Genomic DNA, 19,647 nt, shown 5'->3' on the forward strand with positions numbered 1-19,647 from the left:
AAGAAATAAAAAAAATGAGGAACAGCCTGTTGCAGTTGTTAACAACATGATTTGATTTCTTGAGTTTTTGAAAAAATCTGGAGACAGAATTGTTGGGGTTTTGGTGCTTAACCTGATATGTTCTAAGCATGGCTTGTACTGCACTCGGTTTCTTATGATTTATTATGCTGTATTGTTTTGTTTGTGTTAACAATCAGTATTTGCTTTTGATTTTTTGAAAAATACTCCTTAAATGAGCAATCACAATTGTTTTTTGTTTATGGAACAAAAACTAAAATGTTTCACGTTTTGAATGTTAAATTATTTTCTAGTTATTGTCCTTTGGATAACAGATAATGGCTTGCATTTGTTTTAATGGTTACATTAAAGCAACCTCATTCACTCTTTAATAACAATGACTACATTATCTTTTCATGTTAAGAACAGTGTCGGATGTTTCTAATGAGAATACATTTTTAGTGCAAGTAGACTACAGAAAATATCAATATCTCTTCAGTTTCCTAACTCACCCCCAGGATCTTCTGTTGGCAGTGGCCACAGGTGGGAGCGAGGAACTGCTCGTAGCAACGTTCGCAGTACACCTGGCCCTTCTCCTCCACAAACCCCCCCACTGCCAGAGAGGAGCGGCAGTGAGCACAGTTGAATTCCTCCGGGTGCCATGACATGCCCATTGCCACGAGGAATGGGCCCCTGTTGAGAATAAGCAATGGAAAGTGGTTTAGGGGGGGAAATGTATAATAGTAGTAAATTGTGGAGAGTGAGTCATTCTTATTGAATTATGTAATCACTGAAACGTTGTCATTGTTACAAAAATTCTTTTATGGTAAATGCCTTTTTTTAAATGTTTTTTACCTGATGACAGTGTTGCATTGGTTGCACATGGGGGTGCGTGTCCCGGCTGGGATGTGCTCGGCCAGCTGCACCAGAGAGTTGAGGTCCTGTGGGTGTGGCTGAGGGATGGGGCGGTCTGGACCTTTGGGAGTAGGGTTGGTCACTTTGCCAAATGAAGGAGCTCCTCCACCCTTAGGAAAACCTAAACCAGTAGGGAAAATAATGGGTCAGTTTTCAAATGGAAAGAAACTTTGATAACACAGAAGCTATTGGACAAATACTCCTTTCAAAACCTTTTTCATACAATGTTTTTCTTCCACTGATCCAATATTTTGTATGTTTTAGTCATTACTTGTGTTTAGGTGTGTGAGTGATTTGATGATCTCTAACCTCGCTGCCTGTAGCCTGAGACAGCTGTGTTGGACAGAGCCACCAAACCCAGCCCAGACAACGGATCAATTTTTCCCCACTGAAGGGAAACAACACATTCCCAGAGTCAGAGGAGACACCTGGAAAAATAACCCCCCTCATCTTATCTCAACACATATGGAGAGGATGCACGAGTTTTTCCTTCTCTCTCTCAGTGCAAACACGCATCTTGAACGGAGGTTAGTGTTTCTGCCCTCAGAGGGAGTGCTCCAGGGTGAAGGCGTTGGGGACAGAGACCCCATTGAAAGAGAGCACCGTTATCAAAGACTTCCGAGGTCAAAGGACAAGGGCTCCCTAAATGTCCTTGTAATGGAGAGCAAACAAACTGAATAAACAAAGCGGGGTTGTGAGAAGACTGTGGGAGAGGGTTTCATAGAAAGAAAGATACTAGAGAGTATGTGTGATTTAGAAAAAGATATCGGCTACAAAAAGGGATATAAAGAAGATTCTCTCTGATATTTCATTTGTTTATTATTATTGTGTTAAATAATGTTTCTGGTATGGTTGATTTGAAGAGCTGCTCTTATTCTAAACACCATTAGCTTGTCACCAGAGTTATCATCAAACATAATAATACCTAAAATATCCACATTTCCAAACACTACCTGAGCATTGACGTGTTTTTGTTGAAGCCAAAAGCAAATTTGAGGGCCTTAGCAACCTGGGAGGGATTCAGAATCAAACAACTTTCCATTATAATTTACTTGTGAGAATAGAGAAGAAATTACATTTAAATTGTTTTATAAAACAGAACATATATTTAAAAAAGGAGCCTATTAAATTGAATTGAATGCAGTATTAATGCAGGGAATTACACAGAAGAATATTTTTCAGTGGCAGCATTTCACTGTGTTATCTGTTGAGAAGCTGACACAGCGAGGTGGATGGTGACAAGCTGTCAGTGGGGCAGAACATTCTAAACAAACCCTTTGGCAAGAGCAAATATTGAGGGCTGAGCCACATTTAATAATACGGAAAGTGAAACAGAGTCTGTCAGTGCTGTCTTTCTGTATGAGGAAGATAAGGAGGAAAAAAGTCTGCATGAGAAGACCAAACTGACTCAGCAGGAGTGCAAATCTGTGTTTCGTCGGTTATATTTACTTAATTCAGAAACAGAGAAATTTAGAGAATGACGAGTCTGGCAAACTGTATGTGACTCAAATTAGAACACCTATGTATACATTTGAATGCCATTATAGCATCTTATACATGTTGATGCTTTATTGTATGTTGTAAATATTCCACAGATTTTTTAGCCTTGCTGTTTAAGTGCCCAAATTACTAATTCATGTAAATAAATGTAAAGGTTGCATTCCACATGGCTAACATACGTGCCTGTTTACTTGAACTCAAGTATGTGCTAATCTGATAAATATCACGGCCGACAGAGAGCTAACTATGCCCTCTCCAGCTCTCTCTGCCCGTGGCACCTTTCAGCAGCCGCTTCTAAAAAAAGGCCTCCAGGGAAATAGTTCAGGGCACATAGTGCATCTGTTCATGTATGACTGCATACTTGTGTCTAAGTATTGCTAATAATGATCCCTGACTGATTCCTTTCAGCAAATATTTACCCTGACCACCTTGACGGTCCCATGCTAGATTTGAGGACAGCCTTTGCACAAAATTAGATACATAATTCTCATTTTCACAATATATTTAACTAAAGGGATCTTGGGGAAATCCAATAACCTGAGCTCATTAACGAAATACCTCTGTTTTTTTATAGAGCTCATAATCTTAAATGGTTTAGTATCAGCCAGGTATTAAACCACCAATAAAAGCCATGGCTGAGCAGCAGGGATTTAGCAGACTGGGACTGCCCTCTGCAGGCTGAAAGTAGCAACTGCACACAATACCTTATACAAAATCACATCCATTTCAGAGGCAGTAAACAACAGAGTCTAGGGAATGCTTTCTGTACCTGGTAGGCCTCCAGGCTGGAAGGAAGGCTTGTTCTGGGCTGCTGGGCTCTTGAACGTGGAAGCAGGGACCCCGTTGCCATTCCTGGGTGAGGCTGCAGATTTGGAAAATGTTTTGGCTGCAGGCGAGGTGTGCACAGCGGGAGTGCTTTTGTCAACTGCCTCACTGGGGAACAGATGTACATATTTCTTATAAATCACAACTCAAAACACACAAGATACACTCACACACAACTAATCAGAGATGGCAAAAGTAAACATCCTTTACTCAAGTAGAAGTACAGATACTCGTGTTTAAAAATACTCTGGTAAAAGTTGAAGTACTGACTAAACTTCTTTATTCAAATAAATGTAAAGAAGTATGGGCTTCGAAATGTACTTAAGTAAAAAGTACCCATAGCTTTTAAAGAGTAACTGACCTCCCTTTATATCAATAGAACAATAATGTCATTGTTAGCTAATGAATGTTTCGATGCTGCAGATGAACAACTGCAAATTACAACGTTTTCATTGGTCCCTCTTCTTTAGAGAAGACCAGGAAATGATGGATACACGGATCGTGTTAAAATCAACAGGCACGCAATGACTCTAAATAATAATGATCACGCAACCAAACCCAGATTAAAAATAAAGTAACCAGTCTGTTTTTAAAATGTAAGAAGTAAAAGTACATTTGTGTTCAAAATGTAAGAAGTGAAAGTAAAAAGTCGTCAGAAAAATAAGTAGTGGAGTAAAGTACTGATACAGGAAAAATGCACTTAACGAAGTATTTGTACTCCACTAATTCCCACCTCTGCAACTAATGCCTGTCACTTTCCCCCCCCCCTACCAGCAACAGCTTTTCCCATTATTTTGTGTGCTATTGTTGTGCCATGTTCCTTTGATCCCTGAGTAAGAAAGACATCTAAGTGTCACAGGTTGAACTGAGCCTCCTGCACAAAATAATGCGTAGTGCGATCGTGTCAACTGCTGGTTCTCTCGCTGAAGATACAAACGTTTACAATCAGTGGAAATCTCAGTGACACATGCAAACAATTAGGGCAATTATGGGGCGCCTTCAAATAAGGATATGCACTGCCGCCCACTGTACATATGGTTTGTCAATTACTGACATGAGGCAACAATTACAGGTGGCGATGCCATACTGTCTGCTGTACATGAAGCGTACCCTGCAATCATTATCGGAGATAGCCAGTGGGATCATTTCTGCAGTGGATATTGCTTTTATTTTCCAGAAACAGCAATGATGAAGACACTCTGAGGCAGTGGTGATCTCTTTGTTTGTATAATATATTACAGTTGAAAATGAGAAGCCCTTGTAATTCTAGTGCCTGCCAATTGTGAAGTTTTTGATATTTAATTTCAAGATGAGGACCTCCTGTTGGGAGCAATGAACTCAAAATGAAGAAAGATACTTATTTAATACATTTGGCACTTTCAATAAAGTTTCGTACACATGATCTGCTTGTTTACATTTGATTGAATCTTAAATATTTAACTTCCCGCCCTTTAGAAGCATCCTTAAAGTGACTGCTCAGATAAAGAAGAGCAAAGGACTTGAACCAGCAGGATAGACATTTCTAACCCTGAAGCTGTTTTTGTTTGCAGCAACATAAGACTGCATGTTATCAACAACATGGCATACTGTCAAAGAAGGATTCATGGTTTTCATCATGTCTTATAGTTTTCTTTCTCATATCCTGCCTGTTAGGTATTTCTGGTTGAATGACAGGAGGGTTATATTAAGGAAATGCAATGCGACCAGCAGCTGGTTTTATATTTCACTTGTGAGTAGATTTACCAGATTGCATTGGTTTCTGTGGCCTCAAATCGTAGTGATGCAAAACCAGAGCTCTTTTAATGGCAGACAGATCACACAGTGTTTAAATGTAGCACATTAACCATATGTTTATTACCTTGAGTGATGCGTGACAGAGTCAGTATGAGGCTATTGATATTGCAATGATGATAAAACCACAGCGGAAAGAAATCAGCTGGTTCTCATGATTTATGATAACTATTGGCAATAACGGATCTGACTTATATTAGATTATTTTGAGGAAAGTCATTTATTGTGTTATTTTTCAAATAAATAAACTACATGTATTTGAACCCTTTTTCTCTTCATGCAAAACCGAGTTTTCCATATCATAAACTTAACTTCCTGGAAATGTAAAAATGAAAAGTCAATTTTTTTCCCCCGCCAATAAGAACAGAAAAGAAAATGAAACGATTAGGAAATAAGCAACAGCAGGAAAGAGAGACAAAAGTTTATTGAGGGTAAAATCATCAAAAGCAAAGTTAAACTATAGGTTAGTATAGAAAATAGCAGAAAAAGGAAACAGAAATGCTCGAAAAAATAAAGTACAAGATTACAGAAAGTGCAGAGGAGTGGAGGCTTGGACAGTAACGAAAGAGAAGAACACGTGTACCCTGTGATATACTGTAATGTTGCATTTCTAAGCACACATAATTACTTACATGCATTTCATTTACATTTGAAAATATGACTACATCCTTACATAGTAACATTTTCAATTCACTTTTTACTTCAGTTATTCAAACTAAGTGTTCAAAATCATGGCTGTAACTTGGATGGTAAGCAAACTGGAGGCATTGTACGTTAAATAATGTTGAATAATATAATGATAAATAAAATATGAAACAAGACATGTGCCTACTACACATTTAGCAAACGCGCTGAAACATCATGATGCCAATCTCTCAGCTTGTTGTACATTTGTCCTATGACTTCTGGGTCCAACTTGCTCTCTCTGATTTGTCCCATGAAGCAGGATCAAAAGCGAAAAAAGGAGAAAAGGGGAAAGTTGGAAAGGTTAAGATAAAGGTAGAAGACAAGTAAAGCAAAACACAAGAGTATGTATGAATGAGGGGGAAACAGCAAGAGCGCAACCAATACAAAATATAAGACCCTTTTTTCTTTTGAAATATAATTCAAGGCAGACGTGTATGCTCTCTTTTTAAGAAGAGTACACTGAACACTAATAGAAGAGGAGCAGGATCTTCTTCTGGCAGGTCTGCTATTATCCACACGGCCATTTAATTACCCACAGGTTCCAGTGAGTGACACACTGATAGCTTGAAACCCCGGTGTGGAGGGATATCTGTGTTTACTGCAGATTAAATTGACTTAAGGTGGAGAACAGCAGTAGCAATCAGGGCCTTTGCTGAGTCTCCGGCTGTCTCCGCTCCAACCTCTTCCTCTGAGAGCTCTCAAAGCGGTTTCTCAAAATTAAGCCTTAAATGAAGCATGATACTGTGGGACCACAAGAACAGGAAATCAGGGCTTTACTCTGAATCACAGAGTCCCAGACATGCTTACATGAGTACTCTCAGGACCAATTCGGAATATGAAACCTCAATTATCAAGAAATTATTATTATTACTATTATAAAATGGATGCCTCACATTCAGCGCATGCAAAAAATACTCACAGACGAAAGACAGAGAGCGAATGAACACTCACAACCACATACCAACTTTGATTACATTACAAACCACCAACCACTTACTTCTTTCCACCGTTCTCTGGAGCTTGCTCTGCAACAGAGGAGAAAAATAACACCAATGAATGTAAAGTACAATAAAAGGTCAGTGAGAATATGGAAAAACAATTCTGCTGCTTCATATCTGCTTTAACATGTTCTAGATTAATCTTGTCAGAGTACGAAGTGAATAAGCAAGTGTAAACCATACAAACTAGAACCTTTTTGGACATATTCCCCAATTGTTCACAGCTGCAGAAGCACCACGCACATTGAATATACATCAACTGTTCAAAGCACGTCTCATATTCCACACCAGTCTGGTAACTTAATTAGACAGAAAGAGAGAACGAGACGGACCAATCTCTCATCTAACTTCCTTTTATAACCGGGGTTGCTTTAAATGACATTTTTCATTGGTGAAACACATCCACGCACACATTCACACAAGCCCTATGAGTGGAGAGAGTCCAAAAGCCACAGCCTGATCATGTAACCATCAATATCAATTATAGTCAAAAAAAGTACGGTAATATAAAAAGATACATTGAATTCATATGGCGATGAAATCTTTCCATGAGTGAGGAAACAGTAATATCACTGTGATTTAAAGAGGCAATGACGTTTTTTTAAAGATATATGATTAGCAGGAGGGACATTATTAAAAGTCTTATATAAGCTATTCAAGGAAATATGTTAAAATGGGATCCACTAAAATGAATTGAATAAAACTGATAGGTGATCCGGCTTTAAGTGGTTTAATAGGTCTAAAATGAAGTGACACTAATTCCTAAAATTATATCAAGCTACTTTCAACACAAAAGCATGAAAGACACCTTATTATGACGCTTCAGTGTTAAGCCCCATTTAAAGATACTAGCACACTAAGGTTAGTACACACCATTTTCAGTGCCGGTGAGCTGGGCCAGGATGCGGAAGGAGCGGGACTGGGAGGTGCCGGTTCGGGGGTGCCAGTCCTCCGTGTCCTCCATCAGACGCTTCTTGCTGGCATCACTCAGCTGGGACGCATGGTCCTCAGGCTCCACATTAACCTTCCTAAGATCAGATCAACAATGATGATGTTACAGGCATGGAAGGCAACATGTATTAAACATATAATATTGAGAACATCACTAAAAACAAGATACCACACACAAAAGCTGACAAACAACTCACTCTTTTAGTGACGACCAACAATACAGTAGATACATGTTCAAACTTAGACCTAAATGCTGTTAGATTCACAATTACCTCCTAGGTTTAGTTGGAGGTGGAAGTCTGCAGGCGAGCAATAAGAAGACAGAAAGGAAACACACAAAGGTAGAAATCATCACAAGATTAAAAGTCATATTAAGTGCTAAACTCTTTGAGCCTGCACTCTTAATATGCATAAGTCAAGAAACTGTTCTGACTTATACTTACACAAGACTTGTCTGAGGCTCACTATTAGAAAGGAAACCCACAGAGTATAAGTCATCCAAATATTGCAATTCCCTTAAAAATAATATTTGGTTATTAAGCAATTACCTTTACTATACTAAAATGGTGAAATGAAACACACCAACAGCTGGTTGTCAAGTGAGTTTTAGAGATAAAAGTGACAGTTACCACATCTCACCACAGGGTGGCAGTAATGTGCTGTGAAAATTAGGGATCAGGTTTTCTACCTAAAATAATTCGAGGGTTCTCTAGAATGCAATAATATTTAGGTTAAGTTTTTACATGCACGGTTTAGTTTGAGTGCTGTTTCTAAACTGTGAGCCAATTCAATGTCAAAAGTCAAAGTGTGTGCAATTTGGTATTCTGTAAGTGTGTGTTTGTGTCATTCAAGTGGAGGTGAAGGATGATCAAAGACAGTCTGCTCCCAGTCAAAGCAGAATAAACTTGGCAGTGATTTCTCTGGCCTTGAGTTAACATTCTGCCAACAGTAGCAGATGGAGCGAGACAGATGCAGAGTGGGTGACACGAGGAACTGAGTGTGCTGACAGGCCCGCTTGTAAATACAGTATTAGCTAACACAGCCTGACGCCGCTGAGAAAAAGAATGAATTGTATGAGCTGACCCCCACTGAGTGTCCTGTGGTGTCTGGGAGATTGATTGTTTACAGCGTTTTCGCACTTTGTTTGGACCTTGAAGTGAGCATGTACTATAAGTGGATGAGCGGCACGAATGAGAGGTTTGTGAGGGTTAGCTCAAAGAGGTGCAAGCATGCCTTTTGGTAATCATAAACCAGAGAGATGTGAAGGCTGTAATCACATTCCAAATGGTTAGAAAGCAACTGCAGCAGATGCATTATCATTCACAGCACTAACTTGGTGTCTGTCTCTTCTTCCTCCTGTGGGAAAGAAGGGGTAAACGGAAAAGGATTGAAGCACAGGAAGAGCAGGAAGAGACAAGCTTTGGAGATGGATCACAGTCCGAAACACATGCCCTTTAGGTAAAAGGCCCTTCTGAGAGAATGTGCATGAAGAAAAGCCAAGGAAGTCACAAACAGAGCATGCGGGTGAGGACACAAACACACATGCTGAAACAAATGCACTTCAACTGTGAGCTGACAGTCCAAAGTTGAAGAAATAAGACATTTGGAGCCTTATTAGTGTATTATGAATTTGTATTTTTATGTACACTAAGTTTTTACATAAATATATTTGTTTTCTATTCCTAAATGTTTGACTTTTGAACAGGTTATCTGCAAAAACTGATTTGAAAAATTCCTAAAAAAAGCAAACTGACGGGTTTTATTTCATTGTAAATACATAAATATAGGCTTCACAGATATACTTAAGTGTTGAGCCGCTTGCTCTCCAATAAAAACAAATCTCTGCGACCTATTTTTTCAAATAATAGAGAGTTGAAAAAGAGTGTCAAATCACTTGAACCTTGCAAAGTCTACTGTAACCCAACCTGTGAGTGAAATCGTGCTGATGAGACTCAGTCCAGCCAAACTTAGCTCAGCGCTGCCAGAAAACGTCTAATTAGAAACAAGTGTTGCAGCAGCCTGTTGGACAGACCGTGTGTTTGGCAGTGCTGCGAACCACACTGTCAATTATAGATAGGCAGGCAGTAGCATCAGTTAGCAAGTTGTCTAGACTCTTTCTTACTTCTCCGGTTGCCGTGTAAAAGATTTAAACAAGATGTGCAGCGTGCCTCAGATTTCAATGTTAGCTTTTTAAATTAGACACATGTTTAGGGGTGAAATAGGGAATGAGGTTTAGGAGGAGTGGAATGGGACATTTAACTTTCTTCTGGGCAAAGAAAAACTGCCAACTTATCTGTGGCCTCTATGAACCACAGGGCCTTCTGGGTCTGCTCACCGAAGCACACACCGCACAGTACAAATATGACTAAATAAATGCACCAACATGATGAAAAACCTGATTTGATGAATGGTACCCACCCATTGAAGTTCTCTGACAGCCCCTGGCTCTCCAAAAGACCACGTCTCTGTCCAACAGCCACCTCACATGCATTGGTATTGGAGTAGAGGTGGATCGGAGTGTTATAGACGGAGGGCTGTGGGACATTAGGATGGGAGGGGGGGGCTGTCACTCTGGCTGGAGAGGAGGAGTTAGATGAGGAGGAAGAGGCAGATGGGGGGGTGAAGGTGGAGCGAACAGGGCTGGGCCTGGTGACCGAATTGGCTGGAGCTGAGTCCGGGGCAGGCTGGCTGGACTTCAGCAGAAATGGAGGCTGTGGCAGTTGAGAAGGAGCAGCTGGCTTGAAAGCAGATAATGGTGAGGGGATGGAGGGGGCAGCCGGGGAGGGGGCTGTGACCACAATGCTGCTGTCGCCCCCAAAAGGCCGGGCGGTCTTGTTGTACGCAGGGCCGGGCTGACTGGAGGGCTTGGTGTATGCCGTGCTTGGAGCAGGGTGAGTGATTGGGACAGGTTTTATGATTTCCTGAGGCTCTTCCTGGATAAAGGTGGAGACACACAGCATGCACATCCACAATAAACCCATGCATGTAAATACAGCATTCTCAAAAAGCACTGCACAACAAATCAAAGGTGTTTTCACAAGTCATGCCTGTGCCATACCACTTTAAGAGGTGCTATAAAGCGTGGCCTCTGAGGTCAGGTATGCAAGCCAAGCCAGTCGGTTTTCTGACATAATCTCAGAAGGGCACAGTGAGAATGCTCACTTTTAAGAAACTGCTATTGTTTTTAGAAATGAAATGGAATTCAGAAGACCTTCATAAAATACAGAATTGATGTGAATATTTAACTTCATACCTTAGTGACTCCATCTTGAGGGGCACTGCTGGGTCTGTGAAGACAGAAAGAAACTCATGAAAACACTGCACTCACATCTTCAAAGCAGCAATTCATAATTTTACAATATAGTCTTGTGACAATCGCACCACTGTTTTTTTTCTGTCAGGGATACATCATATATCTTGGGAGTCAGAGCATCCTGAAAAACACCAAACTGGAGAGATGTTTCCAAATGAAATGGCATTTTTATGTTAAAATGAGTTTGATGTCAAATAAATAAATTAAAGCAAGCTCCAGAAGTTGACTTTTATTGTGCACTGATACAGTATACATAGAATCAAATAGCGTCCTTGAGAAGTGTTCAAAATTGTTTGTTTTAGAAGTTTGTTCAATTATATGTACTTTTTAGTAAAGGGGGCTTAAACAAGCAAAACTACAAGTATGTGAACCTACAGTACTTTAGGTTGCGTGTCCGTATCTGATTTATACTCATGATTGAAGCAGCTGCCAGAGTTTTATCACCTTTGGGAGATGTGGAGGACTGTTTATCTGTTGTTCTCCTGAGATACTTTCGTTAGAAACCGGCAAATGTCCAACAAACCTAACGTCCATTCTTAATACTCGCAAGAACTGTATAACATGTGTCCCTTATTGGTCTTTAAAACAAAACATAAAAAACAGACAGTGAGTCAGCAAGTCAATATCCGGACCAAAGCTATGGTATGTCGGCTGGCATCCTTCCTCTCTGCCATGTTAGGAAAACAGTCAACAAACTGTTAAGCATTTCCTGTCTGCAGAAAATGGAATTGGCATCAGGTTCTAAAAGTACCCAACCCTCGAACCAGATGTTGACAAAATCCGTGCCCATACTTGCATTGACAGTTTCCAGTAAATATGCTTATTTTCCAATGTACCGTAATATTATTGGACCTGCTTATGGAGAAGCAGCAGGCAGTGCCAATGGAAACAGTTAAAGGGCTAGAGATCAAACAGCACATTTTGTTACAAATGTGGACCCAGTCTACAATGAGGCAGTGTGTATCTGCCATCAGCGGCCCAGTGAGCGGCAGCTGGGCAGATTCACTCCCTATCTGTCTTTTTCTCAGAGCAAACTGAACAAATATTGCTCAGGTCGTCCCGCGAACATCTGTTGAGCTCAGCCCCTCGGTGCCTTCCAGCTCCCTGCACAGCTGGACCTGCTTTAGCTCTGCTATGACAAAGAGGCAGTATTTACTTCTGGGTGTCAGTGTACATGTGCATGGTTAATCTCACTGTAATGTAATCATGGCACCAACTGGTCTAATTCTGATGGAAGGCATCCTACGTAAACATTTTATATATTATGAAAAGGAAAGAAAAATAATACTGGATGCCGTAATTGTTCTCCTTGAAATGTGTGATGAAGTAATATGTTCCATGTATCACTTATTATTATTCTCAAGGTTACTTAAAAGGTTAAATGCTCATTGAGAAAAGCTGCATAAGAATTAGGATGTCATTTTTACGGAAAATACATGCATATTATTTATTCTTCATTTTACAGCATATCCGTATTACACTGGATATGCATTCATCACACACATTTGACGTTATTTCTCTAATGTTAATCCAACTAATATTATACATACAATAGAACTGCTTTCCATGTTACCACAGTGTGTGCCACAGTATGTATTCATAACAAAGAGAAATGCTGCCTCTGTTGAAGGCATTATCAAATCTCGGCTGAATCCAGAACACGCTTCAGTTGTTTCCTCCTAATCTAATCAGGATGCTTAGTTTTATTAGATTACTGAGGCTGATATCTACAAGATTCATATATGGAGCATTTCTTAAAGACAATATACTTTTAGGAAATGATAATAAATAGGTGCAAGGTATAAATAAATATTATCTTGAAAGCAAAAGTGGATTTAGAAGAACAAATAGGTTGCTAAAGTGTGGATTTCAACAACATGTCATGAGCGTGTGAATACACCCACTCTGTCAGACACACCCACTCTGTCAGAGACACACACACACACACACACACACACACACACACACACACACACACACACACACACACACACACACACACACACACACACACACACACACACACACACACCTCAAGAGTTTGAGAACGAGGAGGTTTACCAGAGGAGTAACCCTGAGGGCAGAGCAGGCTGACACATTTCCACCCTACCCGTTTCTCTTTGAGGGCCAAGAGAAATAGTCTGGTGTATGGCATTTGAGTGAATGATGGAGCGGCTAATAGACACAGCTTTCTCACCATACACACATCATACCACCTAGCAGACTCAAATAGCATTTTTTTTTATATTGAAGGAAAACTGCTAAAATAATAGCCTTTACATTTTTCCAGTGTGGTTTTCATACACCATTTATTTACTGTAGGAAAAGTACCAAAGAAACAGCTTTAATGATTTTCTTTCTTTCTTGTTCTAAGATCTATACAACGTTTGGCTCACTTTCATCATATTGAAGCAGGCTTGGAGTCAGTACATATTTTGATATCATGTCAAGCCTGGGCGATATTTTTCATAACCTCTCTGAACAGGGCCTGCCCTCTTGTATTCAACTTGTGTGACGAATGTTAAAACTCTGTAGGGGACCTGGCATATACTATCTGTTTTCGCAGATTTACCGCTGCATGAAATGTTGAGCCAAAGCATGGAGAAGAAGAAAAACAAAAACATAGGAAAGCAATACAAAACTCAAACAGAGGGATGTGGAATAAGCGGTGTGGAAACTAACTTTACATTCTGTATTTATGTTTTTCTGTGCAGCCAGCCTGTCCGCTCAGTGGCAAAACTCACAGCGTGACTCTGGCGCACCGCCTCTCCTTGTTCCCCCTTTTGTCACTGCTCCCTCATATTTCAACACAAATGAGCATCGTAGAAGACGGGTGTTTGGCTTTTAAGTGGAACTCATGATGATATTTCATGAGAAACAGTCAGAACAGATGGGTTTAAAAGAAAGCAAGAGAGATTTAAGACTGTGACAGTGCTTGTAATGAAGGAAATGCATTTGCTCCTTTTAGAGCTTATTAACATGCAGCTAGAAGGCCTGTTGCTGTCAGTTGCCTGGATACTTATCCGTGTCTGATACACGTGTCAAGTAGGAACTCTGTGCACTTGTCCATATCAGCAGTCACATGCATCATAGTGACAAAGGGCATTCATTTAAATGTGCCTTGTCATGCCCATCTACAGCCCTTCTTAACGTTGGTCATGTGGGCTCTTCTTGGCAAGCAAGTAGGGTAATAAAGTTCAACCAGAGGACTAGACAAAAGCTATTCAAATTTGCATTGAGACACAATTGCTGAATAAAGAAAGTGGATAAATTAAGAGAGTTCTCCTTGAGGTCAGATCTGCAAACCACAGCAGAATAAACTGCAACTCCAGTTAATGGATATTTTTAATGCAGGTCCAAGCGATGCAATAACAAGGCCTCATCCTTTCGTACTTTTCTTCCGACCACCACACCACATCTGGCGCAGGCAGCCAGGAGTCAGCGGGGGCTCGGGCTGCATTGGATTGTCCTCTACTTCACCCGGTCATTCCATAAGACTCGTTGGGTGAACATAGGCCTTGTATGAAAATATCTGTAGACTTAAAAGCACAGCCCCCCAGCTGAATCATGATTAGCCATATTGAGCGACCTGTTGGTAAACCTTGTTATATAAGGTAGCTTCAGCACTGTCTTAATTTGAAACGTAGTGAATAAAATCTTAAGTTACAAATACAAAATCTAAATGAAAGACTGCTGTGCTGTGGTAACTGACATAACATCGTATGCAAAACATCAGAAGATGGTGAGATTGTAGGGCCAGCCGTATTGTTATGTTTTGTATTATCATTGAGGTTTTGTAACCAGGTGCAGCCAGCCACAACCTCTGGGAATATGGCACTGTGCTGCATATTTCAATGACAATAAATAAACATCAATTATCATACCGTCCTGCGGCTACTTCCCACAGGTTCCTGGCGTGACTAACTATCAGCTGCTCAGCGAGAATATTTACGTGTTGGTAGAACAAAAAGTACCCATTAAATTCACCAGTCATACCAACAGTTACATGTGAATAGATGGAAGATACAGGATTTTGATAAAGCCACTTACTCAGAGAGGCCTATATCTGACCTACTATACATGTAGCATGTTCCACTGAGGTAGGTGTTATTGTGAGAAATGTAGGACTGTGTGTAATGGTCATAAACAGAAAACTTTGGTTAAACAGTGTGTTTAGTTCATGACGAATTCTGTATCAGCGAAACTTAGTGGGTGCTGTCAGACGCTGTTTTGACATGTTTTCCTGTAACCACAATCTTGGAAATGGAAAAACTGGTTTCTTTCTCTGCCACAAAATACATAACAGCTCTTTGTGCATTCAGACTCATATTGCCAGGATGAAGAGAATATTTTCAAACCTCAATACAATTTCCTCTCTACAAAAAATATTTCCCTTACCTAGCAACAAGGAAATCACTTTTAGACGTATTGGCATCAAGCACCGAGAGTGTCTTTTTGGCTGGACAACACCTGGAAAGACTGTATGGTATGTATAACTTAAATAATGGAAATGGTATGGCTGTTGGACTGTTACTTATAACTTCTATTTATTGCACAGTAGTTATAGTACAGCTGTGGGTTTTTTCTCGTTCAGAATCTTTCCATTTAATGTTGTCTATTGTGTGATTCCAATTAGATTGAATTACATAATTATCTAGCCCTTATATGGAAATGAGTGCAACAATCTGAGCTAATTAGAGTAGTAGTGCAAACTACATGCTTTGTTAGGTTAGGGTTATGTTGTGCATAACAGGTGAGGGCTGTAGTATCTTTTTTAACACCTGCTATATGTCAGTGTCATTTTAGGGAACTGCCCAAAGAATGTGAGCTATGACAAAGAGACATAATGGTACTAAACTGAAGTGACATTAATCATCTGTTGGCACTCTTTGAAAGCTTTTATGATAAGAAGAGTGTGATCATGAAAACCATAAATCAAACGTGAGAATGTGGATTGAGAAAGTGTTACACGTCAGAGAGAAATATTTTAGTAAAACACCTAAAATACAACATTTATTATACTGACCAAAATGGTCAGTGTGAATGTCCAATCCCATTATATTCAAATGTCTTATAATATATCATTTTCAAGTCCCAAGTATAAAGTATCCTTTTTTCAATCCCAAAATGAAACAAACACAGAAAAGTTATTTTTAAATTCTTCTCTCTGCTTCACTGAATGAAGACATGCGATATCAAACAGCCTGCAATCTAAAGAATGCCGCCAAAAAAAGAAGCAAACTTCAATCATTTATATCGAGGAAACCTTTGTTGTTTATTGAGTGTTTTTTCTCGTAGTTTACATGTCCTGTGAGACCCCAATGTTTGATGTTTCATTGTGAAGCCATTACCCACAGTAGATTACATACAGCTGTGGGACAGGGTTATTTTAGGATTATTTTTCCCACGATTACAGCACACAGTAATAGTACTCCTTTGATGTGGTGATGGAATGACAGGACATGCAAACTAGTCTTTGAGTTTTTCTGTCAACATGGTTTACAGCTCTGAGAGTGTGCATGCTTTGCCTTTATTTGTTTCTGCCACTAAAGTTACTCCTCTCTACGCTTTGCTGCAGAACATGTACGCTAAACTTCAATGAAAGGGATCACAATCCTTTTTACTTTTGCTCGTCCATATAAGAAGCTCTGAGATGAGAGAACTGATCTTGGATAGGCAGTGCTGTCCTTAAAAAGTAAATATAAGCTATTTATTTGTCTACAAAACTCACTCAAGGCGTCCTGACCTTTCACTACATAGACTATAAAAGTTGTTTGGAGAGAAAATGTTCCTTGGTGGACAAATAAAATTAAACCCTCAGTTGAATTCTGTGTTGTCTTTTCTTTGAAGCATATATTACGGCCTTACAGAGCGCTATTATAAGGGGGCTTACATTTAAAGTGCTCCGAGCGCTGCGCTAAGGTTTAATATACTCAAGGGCCTCAGAATACCAGGGTCTTCCTTTTGTCTCTTAAGAGAAGCAGAAGGCAGTTGATGAACTCAGCACGATCAAACTCAAACTGAAGACTTTTACAGATTCTCTGCCATGACCTACACAGCCAGAAAGAACATGTGTAAACTATTAATTAAGAATCTCTCGCTGTGAGTACACGCTCTGGAGATCCAAGGAAGAGATTTTGGGCCAACAATTTAACTGGAATGCAAACCTCAAGTATTTTGATTTGCATACCTCTAAACTGTGATTTTACACTGTAAAATGTGCAATAGATTTGCCTTAAGATTTACTTTACATGGGAATCACTTTTAGACGTATTGGCATCAAGCACCGAGAGTGTCTTTTTGGCTGGACAACACCTGGAAAGACTGTATGGTATGTATAACTTAAATAATGGAAATGGTATGGCTGTTGGACTGTTACTTATACTTCTATTTATTGCACCGTAGTTATAGTACAGCTGTGGGTTTTTTCTCGTTCAGAATCTTTCCATTTAATGTTGTCTATTGTGTGATTCCAATTAGATTGAATTACATAAGAAATGTCAATACCATGCTTTCTTGCCAATGTACTATTACCGTACATAAATCATGAAAGAAATATTAATCATAATTAAGTATTTTAAACAATTTGAAACCTCAGAAAGGATTCCGGGACATGGCATATGTTGTGGCAGAAACTATCATCTGCTTTTAAATAATAAAAAGTACAAATAAACCAGACATGTCAATTAATCTTCAGATGGCCAGTTAAAGTTTTCTTTGTCTGTTCACTATCCTGTTAAAAGTAGCTTCAAATGCATACAGTATGGAAACTCTTGACTCCTATAAGTTCTTCAAACAGGCTTAAATACACACTGGTGGGCAAAATCAACAAAGTATGCATTCCACTGCTGAGCGAGGAAATCCATAGATTATGCTGCAGAAAGTGTGTGCTCATGTGTGCAACTGTTACCTCTGCAGAGTGAGGCTGAGATTGCCCGTGCAGGCCTTAATCTTGTTCTGGGCCTCCAGGTGATTCATGCGGTCCGTGGAAATGCCGTTAATGGACATGATGATGTCTCCGACTGTCATGTTGGCTTTAGCTGCCTTGCCTCCATCATTAAGCTGCAATGAGAAAACAATACATTTGATTAATTTAAATAAGAAGCTCGTGACCAAAAAAATATGATTATTTCCACAGCATTTACTTATCAACTCTACCCCTTGTTCTTTATTAAGATTGTAGGAAACTGTAGGGTTTGAATGCACAGTTTGAGAGAATGAATACTAAATAAATAAAGGCATTTGATCAAAACAAGAAAACTGTGTACGCACATTTTGATGATTTATTTCTTGTAATTACCAAGCAATTTGCTGTCTTTTCCGTTTCCTGTTTTATGTAACTTCAGATAAGATACACATCTTATTCCCTTCAAAACATCACAACATCGCTCGGCCTCGGACAGGATAACACATCCACCGACACAAGATTTAAAAAAAAAAACTAAATGCTGACTCACTTTACCAAATGATTGAATAAGCGCAATATATTTTAGTTTCACGTATTATTAACACCTGTTAAACCCTGAGCCTGTTTTTCAGGTTTCAGGCTCGAAAATGACATTCCCAGAATAAATGACCATATCTTCCCTTCTAAAAGGGTTAAATGAATAATCTTTTTTCTCAAAGTAATGATAAACCTGTCAGTTGGATGTAGAAAAGTCAGATTCAATATAGATGTTTTTTATTTTAAAGAAAATTCAGATTGAACATGGTAAAAAACTGTAAATTATAGTGTCCGTCCCAAATATATTTTGTACTTATAGTGAAAACTAACCTTGGATGATGGGTTAGTAGACTACAAGCTTTAGGAATCCAAAGTACAACATATAATAAGTACCCTGTATCAAGATTGATGCAAAACAAGTGATATTTGACATTTTTAGACAGATTTAGCAAAAAAAAACTCTCTTCTGGGGCCATTTGGGTGGATTTTTCATATCTCTGGCTCCCCCTGCTGGATTTTGACATCTCTTTCTAAGCATCAGAGCCAATGGAATCGAGGGGAACTCCCACATAGTCCTTATTTGGTCATGTGTGTGTATTATACTGCCGCATAGCCAAGACCGGAAGCAGCAGCCACTCTGGTGGCTACCATTAGCAGCTAACTTTTGCTCTGCGATTTTTACATAAAAATGGAATTATGGATTATAAATAATTCCAATTATTGCCCAGGAACTTTATCATCCAATGGATTAACCGATTCAGCCGCGTTTTTTCTCGTTTTAATGCCATTGAACACGTCTTTGGATCAGATTAACAGCTACGGTGAGACGATCTCCCTAGAAGCTACGTAAAGGTACCTGTTGTGATGTCTGTCTTTGCTTCCCCTGTCGCAGGTTTGGATCACTCAGTGATGATACTATATACCTAAATAATCTGTGGAACCTCAGCTTTAATCGGAAATCTTGTATGTGCAGCTACGATAAGTAATAAGGGTACTTTTATCTTGAGTTCTGTGCCAATGTCCGTTAGCATTTTTCGCTAAGGGGTCATTTAGATGCTTTTTATGAGACTTGTGTTTTGTTTTGGTAAAAATGGTTTATATCGTCAGTTAGCTGAGATTATTTCCGTTAATCTGGTATAACACATTAATAGGTTCTTAAATATTAAGATCCCCTGAGACACAGTGTCCTGAAGAAAAAAAAACAGGTTCCCCGCCGGTGGGGACCT

General features: G+C 39.4%; 1 protein-coding gene across 5 annotated transcripts in view; it reads right to left on the bottom strand.

The window, feature by feature from the left end:
* The window catches only part of LOC104950678 (PDZ and LIM domain protein 5-like), a 39,157-nt gene that overhangs the window by 1,582 nt on the left and 17,928 nt on the right, over window positions 1-19,647 (bottom strand). For 2 of the 5 annotated variants that reach the window (XM_010777228.1, XM_010777227.1), the window contains exons 3-11: window positions 17,888-18,039; window positions 10,918-10,951; window positions 10,083-10,597; window positions 7,937-7,963; window positions 7,587-7,741; window positions 6,713-6,740; window positions 3,182-3,345; window positions 853-1,033; window positions 510-690 (exon numbers count right to left, since the gene is read on the bottom strand). In XM_010777228.1, coding sequence (XP_010775530.1) covers window positions 510-690; window positions 853-1,033; window positions 3,182-3,345; window positions 6,713-6,740; window positions 7,587-7,741; window positions 7,937-7,963; window positions 10,083-10,597; window positions 10,918-10,951; window positions 17,888-18,039 — 1,437 coding nt within the window. Of the gene's footprint in view, window positions 1-509; window positions 691-852; window positions 1,034-3,181; window positions 3,346-6,712; window positions 6,741-7,586; window positions 7,742-7,936; window positions 7,964-8,107; window positions 8,129-8,997; window positions 9,021-10,082; window positions 10,598-10,917; window positions 10,952-17,887; window positions 18,040-19,647 lie in introns of all 5 variants that reach the window. The other 3 variants (XM_010777230.1, XM_010777231.1, XM_010777229.1) reach the window with 3 other exon arrangements.

Source organism: Notothenia coriiceps, unplaced genomic scaffold (genome assembly GCF_000735185.1).
Source record: "Notothenia coriiceps isolate Sejong01 unplaced genomic scaffold, NC01 NC01_scaffold00017874, whole genome shotgun sequence".
NCBI lineage: Eukaryota > Metazoa > Chordata > Actinopteri > Perciformes > Nototheniidae > Notothenia > Notothenia coriiceps.